Source organism: Amia ocellicauda, chromosome 16 (genome assembly GCF_036373705.1).
Source record: "Amia ocellicauda isolate fAmiCal2 chromosome 16, fAmiCal2.hap1, whole genome shotgun sequence".
Lineage (NCBI taxonomy): Eukaryota > Metazoa > Chordata > Actinopteri > Amiiformes > Amiidae > Amia > Amia ocellicauda.
This window is the reverse complement of record NC_089865.1, coordinates 11,692,330-11,712,999: the sequence shown is the minus strand read 5'-3', so window position 1 is coordinate 11,712,999 and position 20,670 is coordinate 11,692,330. Positions and strand designations below refer to the sequence as shown.

The window sequence follows — 20,670 nt, the reverse complement described above, 5'->3', positions numbered from 1 at the left end:
TACAGTAATAACTGGATTATAATATTTGTTTTTTCCTTCCAATGTCTATAGTTTTGACTGCTTTTTAAACCATTCTCTTTCTTTCCCCATTCTTTGAGTTCATGTGTCATTGACCCCTTGGCATCACAGACCGAGCGGGCACTTACCTCTGAATAAATAACTCTCAGTAAGGTTCCAGTCCTGCAGGCTGTCAGCCATAACAGAAGCCAACCACAGCTGCCAGTGACTGCCACAAAGCGGATTATTTTCAGTCTGTTACTTCTATATTCTATTTTTAAAATGATTTTGGTTTTTGTCCAAAAAGATACTAATTCTGATGGTTTCCCTACAAAATATCTGAGAACCTCTGGACTGACACCAATGTCTTGTAACTAAGTCCAGTATTCTGTGGGATTAGCCTAGTTCACTTTCATGAATCCATTTCTGGATACGACATATTGGTAAGCACTTTCTTTCAAATATTCTGCATAGTGGTGATTTATTGTGTGTGTGTTTTATGAAGAAGATGATAAGTTCTTAAACTTTTTTTTATTAACAAATTGTAATATGTCATTTTAAACTTTTTGTTTTCTTTTTTGCAATTAATCAATAGCCATTTTGTTTAAGAAATTGGTCACTAGGAATTAGATTGGTTTGAAGTTTGGGATCTGTGATACACATGTAGGTTAAAGTCATGATTTGGTCAAGGCCCTAGTCATTTTGTACCACACAGGTGATTGAATTTGAATTTCAATCAAAAGGCACCATTCTGGCATGTCTATGTTTGTCCAAAATATTTGTGAAATCAATTAACCTGTATACTAACCTGCAATGACCAACATCTGTCTTTTGTACTATTGTCTTCAGTGTGTTTGACATGCTTCTACTTTGTTCCCAGAAATCTGTGTTGGTAAGGGACAAGACTGCAAAATGCCTGGCTCTGTTAAACTACGTAGCATCAAAAAGATTGGACACGAGAACAATGCATATGAATTCTCTGACTCATGTAAGAATCATTCTATTTTTATTAATAGCTATATAATTGTCCTCCTTTATTTCTTGTCAGCTACAGTGGGGGAAAAAGTATTTGATCCCCTGCTGATTTTGTACGTTTGCCCACTGACAAAGAAATGATCAGTCTATAATTTTAATGGTAGGTGTATTTTAACAGTGAGAGACAGAATAACAAAAAATTAAAAAAAAAAAAGCATTTCAAAAAAGTTATACATTGATTTGCATGTTAATGAGGGAAATAAGTATTTGACCCCTTCGACTTAGTACTTGGTGGCAAAACCCTTGCTGGCAATCAAAGAGGTCAGACGTTTCTTGTAGTTGGCCACCAGGTTTGCACACATCTCAGGAGGGATTTTGTCCCACTGCTCTTTGCAGATCCTCTCCAAGTCATTAAGGTTTCGAGGCTGACGTTTGGCAACTCGAACCTTCAGCTCCCTCCACAGATTTTCTATGGGATTAAGGTCTGGAGACTGGCTAGGCCACTCCAGGACCTTAATGTGCTTCTTCTTGAGCCACTCCTTTGTTGCCTTGTGTGTTTTGGGTCATTGTCATGCTGGAATACCCATCCACGACCCATTTTCAATGCCCTGGCTGAGGGAAGGAGGTTCTCACCCAAGATTTGACGGTACATGGCCCCGTCCATCGTCCCTTTGATGCGGTGCAGTTGTCCTGTCCCCTTAGCAGAAAAACACCCCCAAAGCATAATGTTTCCACCTCCATGTTTGACGGTGGGGATGGTGTTCTTGGGGTCATTCCTCCTCCTCCAAACACAGCGAGTTGAGTTGATGCCAAAGAGCTTGATTTTGGTCTCATCTGACCACAACACTTTCACCCAGTTCTCTGAATCATTCAGATGTTGGCAAACTTCAGACGGGCCTGTACATGTGCTTTCTTGAGCAGGGGGACCTTGCGGGCGCTGCAGGATTTCAGTCCTTCACGGCGTAGTGTGTTACCAATTGTTTTTTTGGTGACTATGGTCCCAGCTGCCTTGAGATCATTAACAAGATCCTCCCGTGTAGTTCTGGGCTGATTCCTCACCGTTCTCATGATCATTGAAACTCCACGAGGTGAGATCTTGCATGGAGCCCCAGATCGAGGGAGACTGACAGTTATTTTGTGTTTCTTCCATTTGCGAATAATCGCACCAACTGTTGTCACCTTCTTACCAAGCTGCTTGGCGATGGTCTTGTAGCCCATTCCAGCCTTGTGTAGGTCGACAATGTTGTCCCTGACATCCTTGGACAGCTCTTTGGTCTTGGCCATGGTGGAGAGTTTGGAATCTGATTGATTGATTGCTTCTGTGGACAGGTGTCTTTTATACAGGTAACGAGCTGAGATTAGGAGCACTCCCTTTAAGAGAGTGCTCCTAATCTCAGCTCGTTACCTGTATAAAAGACACCTGGGAGCCAGAAATCTTGCTGATTGATAGGGGATCAAATACTTATTTCCCTCATTAACATGCAAATCAATTTATAACTTTTTTGAAATGCGTTTTTCTGGATTTATGTGTTGTTATTCTGTTTCTCACTGTTAAAATACACCTACCATTAAAATTATAGACTGATCATTTCTTTGACAGTGGGCAAACGTACAAAATCAGCAGGGGATCAAATACTTTTTTCCCTCACTGTATGCTTAAATCTTCAAAGGTTAGTCTTTCATTATACCATCACTAGAGTGCTTAAGTAATTGGAAATGTGCTTAAAAAGTATGCTAAGTCAGTTTGTTTCTGTGCAAGCCAGGAATAAATGTATAGTGGCATACTAAAATGATTGACAAAGGCATGGAGTTTTCATAAATACCTTCACAGAATGCCTGTTGATAGGATTCTTCTAACCCCCTAGTTCATTAATGAGAGGAATACAGGAAAAGCATCCCCCCAAAGAAAAATAAAACCAGCTCAAAGTGGAGTGACATGTAATTACAGGGGTACTGTACTTCATGAATGTTGTTTTCCTTATCATTGCAGCAGAGAACAATGGGATTTTTGAGTAAGTGTTCATGATTTTTGAAATATATTTATTCTTAAACTTTACTTTTAGGAAGTAAAGCATTCATATATATATATATATATATATATATTAATTATCCATGTTCTGTACCTCAGGATTGAAAACAAGAAATGTAAGCTCAAATAAAACTCTTAACTTCCTACATTATTCACAGTCATGTGTTTTACATAATTTATTTTGTTTTTATAACGTTTGTGCTTTTTTCATAGATCAAAAAAAAAGAAGAAAGATGAAGCCATCAGGATTGGCTTCTTTCAACTGGTAAAGCTGTCCACTTTCAGTTGTTAGGAGCTGAAAAGCATTCTGCGGATGTACCTTTCATGAACATTACACATGTTGATACCAGTGTTCAAGTACAAAACATTAAATTACACTTAAATTACATTGACAACATTGCTCAAAGTAAAGAAGAAGCTTGCTTCTTATATAGCATATCTTTAAGGGCAAAACTCAGACGTATAACCATTATAGTATAGTGTGCAGCGCTTTGAGATGACTGATTTTGAAGGTGCCATATACAATGAAGTTATTATTGTTATTAGTAGTAGTGGCTGTATTAGTGTTAAAAGATACAAGGTAAGATGTTGATCAGGTAGCACTTCCTTACACAACATGTTATTGAGGCATTGAACTGGGGGCATAATATGGTTCTAAAGTACTAAACTGTACTAAACTGCTGTTGTACACTTGAGCAAGGTACTTTACATAGATTGTTCCAGTTAATGCCCAGCTGTATAAATGTAAAAAATAACGTGATATCTTGTAACAATTGTAAGTCACCCTGGGTAAGGGTGTCTGCTAAGGAACTGAATAATAATAATAAAGTAGGTCCTGGCAGGAGAAAAACTGACTTCATTTATATGTTATGTTATGTTGCTTCTTTCAGTTTCGGTTTGCCACCTGCACAGAGATTTTAATGATGCTGTGCGGGAGCATCTGTGCTGTGGTCCACGGTGCGGCTCAGCCCCTGATGCTGCTGGTGTTTGGGATGCTGACTGACACGTTTATTGCGTACGACATCGAACTGCAGGAGCTCCAAGACCCGCAGAAACACTGTCAAAATAATACCGTTGTTTGGAGAAATTTGTCTTCTGAAGAAAACTTTGAAATGAACATGACTACATCTTGTGGGTAAGCTGGGCATCTTTCTGATATTTAGTGACCTGATTTGCATTGCTCAATGCATAAAGCAAACTGGCTAGTGAAGTGTGAGGGTGATTTTCTTCTAGTATGCAGCACAAATCTTTATCAAGACTGAGTCATGCTAGATAAATGTTTTCTTGAAAAGGACCAAAATAAAACTAACTTTGCTTGTATTAATTACAGGCTATTGGACATTGAAGCTGAAATGACCAAATTTGCTTACTATTATGTTGCAATTGGAGCAGGAGTCTTCCTACTGGGATATGTCCAGGTAAATACCCGCTTTTTAGTGTTTGAATAAGCATGTAAATAAGTGTGTGAATTTAAAGAAAAATTACACATTCCATTAACAAAAAGGGAAATGTCCAAAACATAGTTACCTCCAAAAACTAGAGCATGACATTCATTTGAAATGAAACTATAATCAGGGTTTCCCTTTCTCAAGGAATGTCACCTTGCTCTTTAATGAACATTACCTGCTGCTTTTTTCAGATCTGTCTCTGGGTCATGTCAGCAGCTCGTCAGATTCAGAAAATCAGGAAGATGTACTTCAGGAAGGTGATGAGAATGGAGATTGGCTGGTTTGACTGCAATTCGGTGGGGGAACTCAATACACGAATGTCCGAGTAAGGCTGCTGTTCACCAACGATCACTTGACTGAAATACTGAAATATTTTACATTCACTTAATGTGGAACTGACATCTGCTGATTAATTTGGGTGTACCTTCATTCCACATATTCCTGGGAGGTTCACAAAGTTTTCACTTGTATGTTTTGTGTAACACTTGAATCTGAAACCATAAGGAATTAATTAATTGAAATGTAGAACCCACGTTATGTGTGCCCTGTTCTCTTTATACTGTACTGTTATTCCTGAGTTTCTCTCCTAGTTTTTCCTAGTAAAGTAAGTTTTCATAAAGTAATGTTTTTGATGGCATGTGTTTTTTGTTTCTTTGTTACAGTGACATCAACAAAATAAATGACGCCATTGCAGATCAAGTAGGGATTTTCATTCAGCGCTTTACCACTTTCATTTGTGGTTTCTTGGTGGGGTTTGTACGAGGATGGAAGCTCACCATGGTTATTGTAGCAGCCAGTCCACTGATAGGCCTTGGGGCAGCACTGATGGCTATGGTAAGATCAGATAAACCTCATAAACACACAAATGGTTGAAAATTAAATGAATATTAATGTAAAATCTCCCTCGATCAAATATCACGCTCCTCGTGTTTTTGGCTCTAGTTTGTCGCTAAACTCACCGGGCAGGAATTGCAAGCCTATGCCAAAGCAGGAGCGGTGGCGGACGAGGTTCTGTCCTCTATAAGAACGGTGGCTGCTTTTGGAGGAGAGAAAAAAGAAACTGAAAGGTAAATAAACTGATAGAATAGAAATACTGGACGTTCAGTGTTTTGCATTGACCACCAATGCTATTCCAGCAATAACAATGTAACTGTTTTGAGAGAAATAGAGACTGTGGGGAAAAAAATATATATTCTCAATAAGCAGATACGTGTGTGTATGTATGTATATATTTTTTTCATACACCAGATTCCTCCATGTTTGTTAATGAGATGAAGTGTGCTGTTCCAGCCCTGTGTCTGATGTTAACTGGCAAAGAGCTAGCTAACAGCAACATACAATAAGAGTTATTTCCTCTGAGGTAGTAAAATTGACAAGTTCCCCCTGTCTGCAGGTATGACAGGAACCTCATCTCTGCCCAGCGTTGGGGGATCAGGAAAGGGCTGATCATGGGCTTCTTCACGGGTTACATGTGGTTCATAATCTTCCTCTGCTATGCACTGGCTTTCTGGTATGGGTCTAGTCTTGTTGTGGATACAGATGAATACAGTCCAGGAACTCTGCTACAGGTATCTGACTTTGAAAACAAACTAGTTTAGTTTAGTTAGTTCAAAATGACATTTGACATGTTGAAGTAATCCAACTTATTAGCAATCCACGTTGATTGTACAGGTTATGATGTGAAGACGAGGTCTGTGCTGTAATTGCAGGTGTTTTTTGGAGTGCTTATTGGGGCCTTAAACCTGGGACAGGCCTCCCCTTGTCTACAGGCTTTTGCTTCTGGTCGTGGAGCAGCAACAACTATTTTTGAGACCATCGACAGAGTGAGCTAATGTGTTTCAACAGTAACATTCAATTGTTATACTTGTATTTAGGACTTGATAAAAGCGAATGGTTTTAATACCATCATGAAAATTAAATTTAGTTTTATAGATTAGGGATATACATATAAACTGTCTAAGGATTATAAATATAAACTGAGATTAACAGTTAGTATATCTATATAGTATTTCTTCAGCAGATCATAGCAAATCTCAATTTTATTCCAACTCCTACTTTACTACCTGGAGATTAGAGAACAATGTTAATAAATATAATAAAGTATGCAATAATGTGTTTAGTGATGTTTTAACATAAAATAAAAGGTTACATTTTAACTTCATCTCTGATTTTTAGGAGCCAGAGATTGATTGCTTCTCAGATGCTGGATACAAACTGGACAAAATAAAAGGGGACATTGAGTTCCACAATGTCACCTTCCACTACCCTTCAAGGCCTGAAGTCAAGGTGCCTTCATTTGCTTTAGTCATAGATGAAAATTTTTGTACATGTTTTACACCTTTTATTTAGCTATTCTATTCATTCATCTTTGTGTATTATCATTCTTGGTACCCAGTAAATGAAAATACAATCAAAGAAACTGTATCTGATTACTTAATTCAGCTTTTCCACAGATTTTAGACCAGCTGAGCATGCTCATCAAATCTGGGGACACGACAGCTTTTGTGGGGCCGAGCGGGGCTGGTAAAAGCACCGCCGTTCAGCTCATCCAACGCTTCTATGATCCCAAGGAAGGCATGGTAATGGACAGCAACAAATGCACACAGACATGGTCACTGCAATAGCCTATTTAAAACAGACACTTTGAGGCACATGAATATTATCCAAACCTTTGTCAGGTAACATTGAAAATCCAAAAATTGGCAATGGTCAGTTATAGTTTGTTAAATAAATGAAGGCAAGACTGGCCTGGCGATCATTATTTATTGTTGAAATTAGGGCTACTTTTTGGTCTGGGCTCGGGTTAAGGATAGAGTTCCCTATACAAATAGGCTTCCAGATTCGGATTAACTGTCACTTTTTCATGGCATTCTTCTTCTTCTCGTAATTGTTATTATAGTTATTATTGTGTTTGAGGTAGAACATAATCAGCCGTTCTGTCTGTTGATCTGTTCAAAGGTGACTCTGGATGGTCATGACATTCGGGGCCTGAATATTCAGTGGCTGCGCTCTCTGATTGGTATCGTGGAGCAGGAGCCCATTCTGTTTTCCACCACCATTGCTGAGAACATCCGCTATGGGAGGGGAGATGTCACCAGAGATGACATAGAGAGAGCAGCAAAGGAGGCTAATGCCTACAACTTTATCATGGACTTACCACAGGTACAATAATTCTGTTTTAAATACTGAAAAGCCTGTTTATATACACATATATTGCACAAGAGCCTCGAATGAAAATAAATACTAGGCCTGGATGTGATGAGTACCTGATCTACCCAACAACAGATTACAAATGTGTCCCTGTCTGCAGGAGGCTTCTTACCTCTACTTAATGGAAAACCCAATGGGTGGTTTGAGGTTTTGATCTTATCCGGGACTCATTCTTAATGTTGTCATATCACACATGACCAGAAATTCGACACTCTGGTGGGAGAGGGTGGAGGACAGATGAGTGGGGGCCAGAAGCAGCGAATCGCCATCGCTCGAGCTCTCGTCAGGAACCCGAGGATCCTGCTGCTGGACATGGCCACCTCCGCCCTGGACAATGAGAGTGAGGCGGTGGTGCAGGAGGCCCTTGACAAGGTGAGTGCCCTTTCTCTCCTCTAAAGGTAACACAGTCTGGTCTCTATAAATGTGACTGAGACAATTGAAATGAGTTCACCTACAAATGAGCTATTAATACTTATTTTAAGTGTTGTTAAAGATTGCATATCCATGAAAACTTCATTTGGAACATTGTGTACTCGCTTAATCATAATGTTCCTAAAACCTTTCAAGGTCCGCTTGGGTCGCACCACAATCTCCATCGCCCATCGCCTCTCAACAATCAAGAACGCTGATGTGATCGTGGGCTTTGAACACGGCAGGGCTGTGGAAAGAGGGAAGCATGACGAGCTCCTGCAGAGGAAAGGGGTCTACTTCACTCTGGTCACCCTTCAGAGTCAAGGGGATAAGGCACTCAATGAGAAGGCAAGGCAGAGTAAGTCCCAGCGACGTGCAGGCCACACGGGAATGGGAACGGATCATGAAAGTACTGAATTGGAGCATTGGGATTTATTTGCTTGCATATAGAGGCTATGGTACTTTCAATTTGGCTTAACCTATGTCACTTTTTTTGGCCTTTAGTGGCTGAGGAAGTTCAAGAACTTGAAGAACAGAGTTTGTTTCGAGCAGGGAGTTACCGGGCTAGTTTACGGTATGTCCCACTCAATTACACATTTTGGTTTACAGTGTTTTATTTATGGGGAGAAATGTCAGATACATCTTTTTGTTTTTGTTGCTGTCATTGATTACTTGTAAGACCTAGATTTTAAAATGTAGGGTATGTCTTTCAAAAATTGTTTTGGTAAAAGTATTTCAAAGGGAAGTGGGACACTTTATTTCATGTCAAAAGCTTATTTGTTATATACATTTACATAATGAGTCAATCCAAAACATTAAACATTTGGTGACATTCACTTCTGCTAGAGCTTCGATTCGCCAGAGGTCCAGGTCCCAGCTGTCAGGTGTTATACCAGAGGCCTCCGTTTCCATTGCTGGTGAACTACGACTAAGACCCTACAGTGGGTCTGTCTCACAGGATGTCACAAGCAAGGTAAGGAGGACAAGTACTGTCTGGGAAAGATAGTGCATTCAACTGGTCAGATACAAGTCTGTGTGTTTGTTTGCCATCAGGGCGTTGTGCCAGAGGAAGAGGAAGAGGAACCCGTGGAGCCGGCCCCAGTGACACGCATTCTGAAATACAACGCGCCAGAGTGGCCCTATATGTTGTTTGGTACTTTTGGTGCTGCTATAAATGGTGGAGTGAACCCTATGTATTCTCTCTTGTTCAGCCAGATTCTTGGGGTAAGAGGTTACTGTGTTTGATTTTCTATATATATACAAATTATGATTGGCAAATCTCTAGTTCTTATAAGCAAATAGTATTAATGCAGATATGAATTTCAGAATGTATTGCACATATTCAGGATTTTATATATATATTTGTGTTGCTATAGATACAAAACAAATAATATTAAATTAATTATTTCACTTGAACTGCTTCACCGAGGCTTTGTCACTAAAGCCAATAGAATTATGTAAAATTCACTTTGTGCCATAATTAACACAACATTGTATTTTTGTTTTATTTTCTTTAGACATTTTCAATGCTCGATAAAGACGAACAGAAACGAGAAATCAATGGGATCTGCTTGTTTTTTGTATTTCTTGGACTAATTTCATTTTTCACCCAATTGCTGCAGGTACACCACGTCTTATTATGAATAGTCATTTCAGCAGTCCTCCTATGACAGTGAGAATAAAAGAGACATCCTGTAAAATGGCTTAAGCCGCTGTCTCCTTGACCCTCAGGGCTATACATTCTCCAAGTCTGGGGAGTTGCTGACCAGGAGGCTTCGCAGGCTGGGCTTCCAGGCCATGCTGGGGCAGGAGACTGGATGGTTTGATGACCACAGGAACAGCCCAGGAGCTCTGACCACACGGCTTGCCACTGATGCTTCCCAGGTCCAAGGGGTGAGGGCATGAAAAGCACATTTTGATCCTTTACAAATATATGTTAGGATGTTTCCTGTAGGACCCAATTTAACGATATCATTCTGCGTTCTGATTCTAGGCCACTGGCTCTCAGATTGGGATGATCGTGAATTCCATGACGAATGTTGGAGTGGCCATTATCATTTCATTCTACTTCAGCTGGAAGCTCAGCTTAGTCATCCTGTGTTTCTTGCCATTCTTGGCTTTATCTGGAGGGTTTCAAGCACAAATGCTCACAGGGTTTGCCAAGCAGGACAAGGAGGCCATGGAAACTGCTGGGAGGGTGAATTTAAATAAAATGTTTCTATTACAGCTATGAATAAATAATTCTGTCTGAGAGTAATGTATAGATGTTTAATTGATTGTTTAAGTTTCATTTTAAAAAAGCATTAAAAAGCATAAGGGCTGTAAGGAAATTATGTTCAATATGTCTGGGAATATGATTTCTGGCAGAATTATGCCATAAACCACATTTTTTGTATGTATTCAAAATAATTTGTCATCTATAGATATATACTCGTCATGAAAATGATTTTTAAGATTCAAGATTGATCAGATTTGCATGTGAAACCAGGCATGTGTGTACCTGTATAAATGCCAAAACACAACACTTGAAAACAATGATGTTGATTCTCCCTGTAGATTTCAGGTGAAGCGCTGAACAACATCAGGACAATCGCTGGTCTTGGGAAAGAGAAAACGTTTGTGGAAATGTATGAGGCCCAGCTTGAAGCTCCGTACAAGGCTGCTATAAAAAAAGCCAATGTCTACGGAGTGTGCTTTGGTTTTTCTCAGTGTGTGGTGTTCTTGGCAAACTCAGCTTCCTACAGATTTGGAGGATACCTAGTGAGTGAAGAGGGGCTTCACTTCAGCTATGTGTTCAGGTGTGTGTTTCACCTGTGCCATTTTTAGGTATGATACTGGTGTTCATAGTTCACTAGATGAAGATCATGTTTCTCATTTCTGTAGGGTTATCTCCGCCATAGTTACAAGTGGAACGGCTCTGGGAAGGGCCTCATCCTATACTCCAGATTATGCAAAAGCCAAAATTTCAGCTGCAAGATTTTTTCAACTCCTTGACAGGGTCCCTAAAATCAACGTTTACAGCAAGGAAGGACAACAATGGGTAAATCTTGTATTGCTTCTCTGTTACTTCTGTATTCTATTTGTTGTCCTGCGTAACTGAGCCATTGAGACGTTTTATGAATTGGTTGTACAAAGTATTTGCAAAAAAGATCTGAAAATCTCTTTATGGGCTAAGGGGTTAAACACAGTCACAGACTGATGAATCGTACACTTGGTATATGAAAATGCAACATTACTTATATCTTTACGTTAGCACAGGAGGTGATAAATTGGATTTGCAGAGCCAAGTATACACACAGATTGCCTGGCTTATTGCAGCAGCTGTTGTTAATGTGTCTATATTGTAAACTGCAAGTTTATAAATATTAGTTGCTATGGCATTAGGAATTCTACCATGTTCATTTTCTGGAGTCTCTCATGGCCACCAAAAGACACATTATCATAAATGTCACTCGGTTCTTTGCCTGGGGAGTGCTAAGTGAAGTGCTATGTCATTTATCACATACAAATTATAGATACTGGTAGTTTCCAGGAAACTGCTATAGAAGAGTTCTAGCTGTTATGATGCATCATAAGAGCTGTTACATAATCTGTAGACAGTCTCTGTAGCATTTTTATTTTATGTGTTTATTTGGGGGTTTTATGCATCTTGTGTTGGATGAGGTATCAATTCATTCAGGCAGATTTATAGCTCCTGGAGCAAACAGCTTTTAAAGATCTTCTTGCACACATTAGTAATAGTTTTCTAGCAGAAAAATATGATCATATATAATCTATTTGATGCATACAAATCCGTAAAGCTTTCTCAAATATAATTTCTTTCAATTCAATTGCATTTCACAAATTAATTATTTTAAAATGCAAAATGTTATCGGCAGGTTTAAATTGTTTTCTAAAACATGAATAACTATTAGGTAATTTTAGGACAAGTTATATTATTTAAAGAGCATGTCAAATGTTACAATGACCTATCAACATATTGGTCTCTTACATAAAACATGCAGCTAAAATTAAGGTTATGTTTGATGTGAATTTTGCTGTTCTAAATCCATGTCTGATTTACCTGGAGTAGTGTTTGTTTAGATCTAACTGATTATTTGTATTGGGCTGACTAATTCTCCCTCTCTCTCTCTCTCTCTCTTCGATAGGAAAACTTCAGAGGTGAGATTGAATTCAAAGACAGCATGTTTACATATCCGACCCGGCCGGACATCAGAGTGCTGAATGGACTTAATGTGTCAGTGAAGCCCGGACAGACCTTGGCCTTTGTGGGAAGCAGTGGCTGTGGTAAAAGTACAAGTATTCAGCTGCTGGAACGCTTCTATGATCCTGATGAGGGGAAAGTGGTAAGTGGGAATTGTCTTGGAAATAATACAAGGCAGTTAGTTATGTAATACAGTGACATTACAGTGAATGGGAGCCTGAAATAATAAGTTAATTTTGTTCCATTATTCAATATAATTAACTCCATTAGATAATAAAGAACATAGATTGAAAAGAACCAGGAGTCATTCAAAGACTGATAAAGTGTTGTCAATACTTTCAATTAAAAGTTAAATACAAAGTGGAATAAATTATCTCATTATAAAATACCTCTTTACTTCTTTCTGCAAATCAAAAATCCAAATATGATGTTTTTGCGACTCGTTAATAATTCACTTTCGGGTCTCTGGTTGTAGCTGATCGACGGACATGACTCCACTAAAGTCAATGTGTCCTTCCTGAGGTCAAAAATTGGCATCGTGTCCCAGGAGCCAATATTGTTTGATTGCAGTATTGCAGAAAACATTAAATATGGTGACAACATGCATGAAGTCAGTATGAGTCAAGTCCTGGATGCTGCAAAACAAGCCCAGCTACACGATTTTGTCATGTCACTGCCAGAGGTAAGTAGTCATTTAGATTATTACTAAAAAGAGAAAAAGACCAACTGAAGCACGCATTTTCTGTAATATTTGTTATAACATGCTTCAGTAGTGTACTGTTGCAGTAAAGACTTCATTTTGTGTATTTTTCATTCTCTTTGGTAGAAATATGACACCAATGTTGGTTCCCAAGGATCTCAGCTGTCTCGTGGACAGAAGCAACGTATTGCTATCGCTAGGGCCATCATTCGAGATCCTAAGATTTTGTTGCTGGATGAAGCAACATCTGCTTTAGACACAGAAAGTGAAAAGGTATCAATATTCATTGAGGTTTTACTGGGGCAGTTATGAGAACAGAATTTTTGACCAATACTTTATAGTTTAAGGAACACTGAAACAAACTGCTAAAATAGGATGAAGTGGAAAATCTATCTTGAAGCAAATGCTCTGCTGTCACCTTCACAACCACATGTATTTGTTTGTTATTGAACTTCATACCATTTCCTTTCAATGTACATATATATTGTTTTACTTTAGCAATAAATAAATAAACATTTAAAGTAAATGATTGCCAGCTTGTTTTGAAATTCAAAACATTGACTTGTCTGAAGCAAACATTGACAGTCTATGCTATGTCATTTTTAAGTAATGATGAAGTCATAGCCTTTCAACACATACTATAGTGCAAAAACTGACAAATCAAACTATTATGACATCCATAACGAAAGTGACTTGTGTCTGGTGTGTGTTTTGCAGACTGTTCAGGCGGCGCTGGATCAAGCCCGACAGGGAAGGACCTGCATTGTCATTGCTCACCGGCTGTCCACCATTCAGAACTCCAACATCATTGCCGTCATGTCTCGAGGATACGTGATAGAAAAAGGAGGCCATGATGAGCTAATGGCATTGAAGGGGGCTTATTATAAGCTAGTCACCACAGGTGCACCAATCAGCTAAATACAGAAGGATCAAACTCTTGTCTCACAAATGTTGCTGTGAGGTTGTTAAAGTATGCATGTTCAATGTAAAAATAACTGATATACTATATACTGCTTTATTTGATGGTTTTCATATAAGTATGTGGTTGTTTGTATATATTTTATGATTTCAAGGAAATTGATCAAGATAATTTAAGTGACCTTTTGCTTTCAAATTCCTGTAATACTACTAGATTATTCAATTTACTTATTAATAGATATGTATTAATACCTAGATACATAAAAGCATAAAACATAGCCTGATAGTAATGTTTAAGCAACTATTACAACTGAACTACATGAATAATTACAGTGAGGGAAAAAAGTATTTGAGCCCCTGCTGATTTTGTACGTTTGCCCACTGACATAGAAATGATCAGTCTATAATTTTAATGGTAGGTGTATTTTAACAGTGAGAGACAGAATAACAACAACAAAATCCAGAAAAACGCATTTCAAAAAAGTTATACATTGATTTGCATGTTAATGAGGGAAATAAGTATTTGACCCCTTCGACTTAGTACTTGGTGGTGAAACCCTTGTTGGCAAACAAAGAGGTCAGACGTTTCTTGTAGTTGGCCACCAGGTTTGCACACATCTCAGGAGGGATTTTGTCCCACTGCTCTTTGCAGATCCTCTCCAAGTCATTAAGGTTTCGAGGCTGATGTTTGGCAACTCGAACCTTCAGCTCCCTCCACAGATTTTCTATGGGATTAAGGTCTGGAGACTGGCTAGGCCACTCCAGGACCTTAATGTGCTTCTTCTTGAGCCACTCCTTTGTTGCCTTGTGTGTTTTGGGTCATTGTCATGCTGGAATACCCATCCACGACCCATTTTCAATGCCCTGGCTGAGGGAAGGAGGTTCTCACCCAAGATTTGACGGTACATGGCCCCGTCCATCGTCCCTTTGATGCGGTGCAGTTGTCCTGTCCCCTTAGCAGAAAAAACCCCCCAAAGCATAATGTTTCCACCTCCATGTTTGACGGTGGGGATGGTGTTCTTGGGGTCATTCCTCCTCCTCCAAACACGGCGAGTTGAGTTGATGCCAAAGTTGATGTCGTGACCACAACACTTTCACCCAGTTCTCCTCTGAACCATTCAGATGTTGGCAAACTTCAGACGGGCCTGAACATGTGCTTTCTTGAGCAGGGGCCCCTTGCGGGCGCGGAAGGATTTCAGTCCTTCACGGCGTAGTGTGTTACCAATTGTTTTCTTGGTGACTATGGTCCCAGCTGCCTTGAGATCATTAACAAGATCCTCCCGTGTAGTTCTGGGCTGATTCCTCACTGTTCTCATAATCATTGAAACTCCACGAGGTGAGATCTTGCATGGAGCCCCAGACCGAGGGAGACTGACAGTTATTTTGTGTTTCTTCCATTTGCGAATAATTGCACCAACTGTTGTCACCTTCTCACCAAGCTGCTTGGCGATGGTCTTGTAGCCCATTCCAGCCTTGTGTAGGTCTACAATCTTGTCCGTGACATCCTTGGACAGGGATGGGGATCAAATACTTATTTCCCTCATTAACATGCAAATCAATGTATAACTTTTTTGAAATGCGTTTTTTCTGGATTTTTTTGCTGTTATTCTGTCTCTCACTGTTAAAATACACCTACCATTAAAATTATAGACTGATGATTTCTTTGTCAGTGGGCAAACGTACAAAATCAGCAGGGGATCAAATACTTTTTTCCCCTACTGTATGTACCTAAATATATACACACCGATCAGCCATAACATTATGACCACCTGCCTAATATTGTGTAGGTCCCCCTTTTGCCACCAAAACAGCCCTGACCTGTCGAGGCATGGACTCCACTAGATCTCTGAAGGTGTGCTGTAGTATCTGGCACCAAGACGTTAGCAGCAGATCCTTTAAGTCCTGTAAGTTGCAAGGTGGGGCCTCCATGGATTGGAGTTGTTTGTCCAGCACATCCCACAGATTGGATTGAGATCTGGGGAATTTGGAGGTAAAGTCAACACCTTGAACTCGTGATTCATCAGACCAGGCCACCTTCTTCCATTGCTCCGTGGTCCAGTTCTGATGCTCACGTGCCCATTGTAGGTGCTTTCGGCAGTGGACAGGGGTCAGCATGGGCACCCTGACTGGTCTGTGGCTATGCAGCCCCATACGCAACAAACTGCGATGCACTGTGTGTTCTGACACCTTTCTATCAGAACCAGCATTAACTTTTTCTGCAATTTGAGCTACAGTAGCTCGTCTGTTGGATCGGACCACACGGGCCAGCCTTCACTCCCCATGTGCATCAATGAGCCTTGGCCGCCCATGACCCTGTCTCCGGTTCACTGCTTTTCCTTCCTTGGACCACTTTTGATAGGTACTGACCACTGCAGACCGGGAACACCCCACAAGAGCTGCAGTTTTGGAGTTGCTCTGACCCAGTCGTCTAGCCATCACAATTTGGCCCTTGTCAAAGTTGCTCAGATCCTGACGCTTGCCCATTTTTCCTGCTTCTAACACATCAACTTTGAGGACAAAATGTTCACTTGCTGCCTAATATATCCCACCCACTGACAGGAGCCATGATAACGAGATTATCAGTGTTATTCACTTCACCTGTCAGTGGTCATAATGTTATGGCTGATCAGTGTATATATACACACAGTAGAGAATACTTGAATTGCAGCATAATAAATCTCAGCTGTCATTGTATCCTGTAATCTTCTGATTTATTAGTAGAAGAATGTGACTACTGACAATACATGAAACCTGTGACAAGGTACAGGTTTATTCTTTGTGATTTGCAGGTATGGCAACGTTTTTATCTTGTCTAACCCTGTTAAGCAGTATCAGTTTAATAAATTTAACATGTAGGTTTAATTTTATGAGTTCTTCATAACAGTAATGAATTCATCAATCAAGAATCAAGCTCAAGAAATCAATTATAATGGACTGATTTCAGAGCCTTCAACGATCAAATGTGATAATAACTGTGTAATAATGATTATAATTCAAGAATGTGTTACTGCACTATTGAATAGACAACACAAGAGCATTCATATTTAGCTTTAATATAATTAGGTGCAAAGAAATGTCCTGATACTAAAGTATTTTGCTGAATAATAATCACCCAACCCATACAAAGATTTATATTTATTTTATTTAGTTTAATACAGGTTATAATTCCAAGTACAATTCATCATGTCATTCAAAAACTTTACTGTACTTAACCTTTTTATTTCAAATATACTGAATACAGTGTGAAGTACCGGTGCTGCCACATTACAGTAATATGTGAAACTCTTCAGATGATTGTCCACATGACATTGTAGAAACTGTATTTGCTATCTCCCTTTATACTGCTCAGAAGATCATTAGAGGTCCCCGAAGTGCAAGGTGTCCTTTACACACATTGTCTTTTTGTTCTATAATTTACAATGCTTAGTGCAACTGGAAAAAGTTGTCAGCCTACTGTACTGTAATATAAGGGTAAGCAATAAAGGGTCGTCATCCACACCTACCACAGGTGCAATAATTCATATGTGAATATAGTGTAAAATTGTAATATTAAGAGACCTCTTTTGATCATGAGCACCAACTAAACAGTATAAAAGGGCAAATTTTCTATCCAGAACCTTAAATTGTTACCTTTTCTAGAAGGAAGAACATTTCAATTTTGAATGAAAAGGCAAATTTGCCATGAATACCTTTGGTGAAAGTGTGTGTGTGTGTGTGTGTGTGTGTGTGTGTGTGTGTGTGTATATATATACACACACACACACACACACATAAATATATATATGTTTTTATTATGAATTTATGTACTCCATTTTGTTGTTTTACTTTGTTTAAAAATAACTTCAAAAGTTGTTGACCTTTAAAAGTACCCCATAAATATATTTCCCTATCACAGGAAAAAAGAAGAAGCTCCACTTCATTACAATTCAAATTCAAACAAAGTGTGGAAAAAACAACAACAACAACACAAGAAAAATCTGAATAGGATATCAAAGATGTGTCATAATGATGCAGTTTTTTTTTCCCTGTTTAATTTAAATAATTAATCTAATTTCTTATCACTGTCTCCCATTACCACGTGAATGCAGTATGGCACAAGTGCGACAACAGTAAGTGGAATGACTGCACTTTTACAGAACGACAGAGCGTAAAAGAGTAGCTCAGTGTGTGTAGGTATCTTTATGAAATCATACAGATGCAGAGTTGTCAGTGTAGTTGTAATGCACATCAGTTTAAAACTTGCGTTGTAGCCATTTTTCCCTTTGCAGCTCTGAAGGAACATTTGTGAGTTTATGGCAAGGCCAAGCCCAAACAGGGCCCCTAGATTTCGGACAAGTCCAGCAAATGGGGTAGTGTCTATATCAATCCAGTCTGGATTAGCACACCACTTTTTGGCTTTAGGAACTGACCACAGAAGATCAATGTCAATCGTTTTAAGGACCAGGTAAAAGCCTAGTGCAAAGAAAAATAGAAATAGATTTGTTTTAATATATACTGATAAATTTGCAGTTTGGATTGAAGGGATATGCTCAAATGTCTCAGCAACCAGCATCCCTGTTGAGAAAGGACTGCAGATTAGTGACGTTAGCACATTTCACATTTCATATCTGTCATTTGTGACTCTTGATTCACTCTGAAAGTCTGAATGTTTCCATAAACTGTGCACACTATAATGTGAGAATTTCCAATAGCATGTTTTTGTTATACCCTCTTCAGACAGGGATTTAAAAACAAGTATTGTATGTTTACTGTATTAATTGAGGCTTATGGCAGCAAGGATAACAGGATTGCATCTTCTAAATTTACAAATGTATAATTCAAATTATTTTTAGATACACCGCTTAATAATATTATTACAGATCAGTTATATGTATGTGTGTGTGTGTGTGTGTGTGTGTGTGTGTGTGTGTGTTTTAAATTAAACAGTCTGACATGAAACACTGCAGGAAGACATTAGATTGTATCTGAGAGCATATATTTACCTGCTAATACCCCAAGAATGACTTGATGAGGGAAGTGTGTGGCAATAAAAACCCTGGAGATACAGACGCTTATCTGTACAACCCAGAAAGCTGTCCAAAGAAAGGACCATGCAATTCGAAATCTGGTAAAAGAAAAAGTGGTACAGAACACATTTATATCAACACCAAATGACATACATATTAATTAAGAAAAAATGTAATTTGTAAAGGATTGTTTAAACTTTAGAACTTGTTTAAGAATCCCGGGTGCATCACATATAAACTCAGTGACAATGAGTTGAGCTGGATAATACATTTGTTGTATATTTATGTTGTTGTATTTTTACATATTATATTGTAACACTGGCAGTCACTCTAGTATTAAGATCTACTCCGGATAAGTCTTAATACCAGAGTGACTATTTATAAATAGCAACAGAGTACACATTATCACTGACACATCAAATTACAAGTTTACAGTTGGAAGTGCTCTTACCTCTGTACTTTGTGAGGAGAGTTGTTGCTGTGAGGTCTTGTGAAGCCGATGGCTGAGGTGACCATCACATACCATACACACGAAGACCCCATGGCATGGCCAGAAGGGCTGCCTGAAAAAGAAAAAAAATCCCTTCACAAATAAACATTTAAGCAACACAGAACTACAATCAGTAATTTAGTACAGTCATTTAAATTCAGTGCATTAAAGATGTACAACCTCAGCGGAAAAAAAAAAAAAAAACATTTCCCTAGTTTCCATATACATTATTAAAATGTTGTATTTGTGAGCAATGTATTATGTATAAATGTTAAAAGTGGAAGCTCACCTGGCCCAGTTTCGCAGGTGATGTCGAACTGTTCAAGTTGAGGCAGTGAATTGTTCTGATAAAACTGAGTTTCCTGCACCCACCAATAAGGTCGATGACCAAATAAAATCCTGAAAATATGTAATAATAAAACATAAATTCATAAATCAACACATTTCATTTCATAATTAGCACTGCTAATATAATTGATAATTATCTGGGCAAAGAAAAATAAAACTTTCTAATAATGGAACTTTGTTGAACCTCACCAGTTTAAATAATATATTACTTAATCATGGCATTATGTATTTGAAATTTCTCCCAAAATAATGATAAATCTTTCAATAATGGAAAGCCCACAAATACACAACACAAGAGCACAGCACAGACTATGATATGCACACCTTGGTTAAAACATTGCTCACCATTTAAATATTAGATTGAACCAGTCTCCAATCACAGCCACCCATATCATCTTGGTACCGACAATTTGGTTAAGCTGGAACCACAGAGGGAAATAAACTGAGAAGATGTTGCGAGGGTCCCCCACAGAAGACATGAAGTTGAGGAAATGATGGTAGTCCCTGTAGTTATTCTGCAGGTGCTGAATGACTAGCACTCCGTTACTGTGAATCAAATCCATGTTCAGACCTGATTATCCTCGGCAGCTGGAACAGTGTTCCTCTTAACTACACTAGGAGGTTTAGCACCATTAGTAAAGGAGACTTTTATTGATGGTCAAAGTGTAGCCCTCCTTTTATAATGATGAAGGACAAAGACCTTCCAGTATTTAACAGCAGTGGGCCTGGTTGAGCCTTGTGTGGGTGTGTTCCAACCTTTTCCATAAAGTGTTTGCTCATATTCATGTGGATCTTTTATTTTTTTATATAAATACATATAAGGGCATCCAGCGATATGCAATAATTCACAAAGAACAGACACAGAGGAAACACAACACACCTGCCTGGTGCAGCACGTAGGCTATTATTAACAGATGAGCTGTGTTTGCATTCA

At 38.8% G+C, this 20,670-nt stretch overlaps 2 protein-coding genes across 2 annotated transcripts; one reads left to right on the top strand and one right to left on the bottom strand.

Annotated features, from left to right (window-relative positions):
• The first annotated feature begins 205 nt into the window (after positions 1–205).
• On the top strand, positions 206–14,278 carry LOC136711647 (bile salt export pump). The gene is made up of 28 exons (XM_066688022.1): positions 206–440; positions 878–985; positions 2,963–2,984; positions 3,215–3,266; positions 3,892–4,136; positions 4,332–4,419; positions 4,641–4,774; positions 5,112–5,283; positions 5,392–5,516; positions 5,843–6,017; positions 6,159–6,272; positions 6,625–6,735; positions 6,903–7,028; positions 7,408–7,611; positions 7,861–8,031; positions 8,227–8,428; positions 8,575–8,644; positions 8,917–9,043; positions 9,124–9,294; positions 9,588–9,692; positions 9,802–9,963; positions 10,064–10,267; positions 10,627–10,868; positions 10,954–11,110; positions 12,219–12,416; positions 12,750–12,956; positions 13,101–13,247; positions 13,692–14,278. Exons 2-28 carry the CDS (start codon positions 910–912, stop codon positions 13,890–13,892), a joined length of 4,008 nt encoding a protein of 1,335 aa, XP_066544119.1. The 5' UTR covers positions 206–440; positions 878–909; the 3' UTR covers positions 13,893–14,278.
• A 3,603-nt stretch (positions 14,279–17,881) lies between these two features.
• LOC136711760 (glucose-6-phosphatase 2) lies at positions 17,882–20,299 on the bottom strand. The gene is made up of 5 exons (XM_066688215.1): positions 20,082–20,299; positions 19,678–19,787; positions 19,350–19,461; positions 18,875–18,996; positions 17,882–18,446 (listed from the first exon to the last, which is right to left on the bottom strand). The coding sequence occupies exons 1-5, from the start codon at positions 20,297–20,299 to the stop codon at positions 17,935–17,937; spliced, it is 1,074 nt and encodes a 357-aa protein (XP_066544312.1). The 3' UTR covers positions 17,882–17,934.
• Between the last annotated feature and the right edge of the window lie 371 nt (positions 20,300–20,670).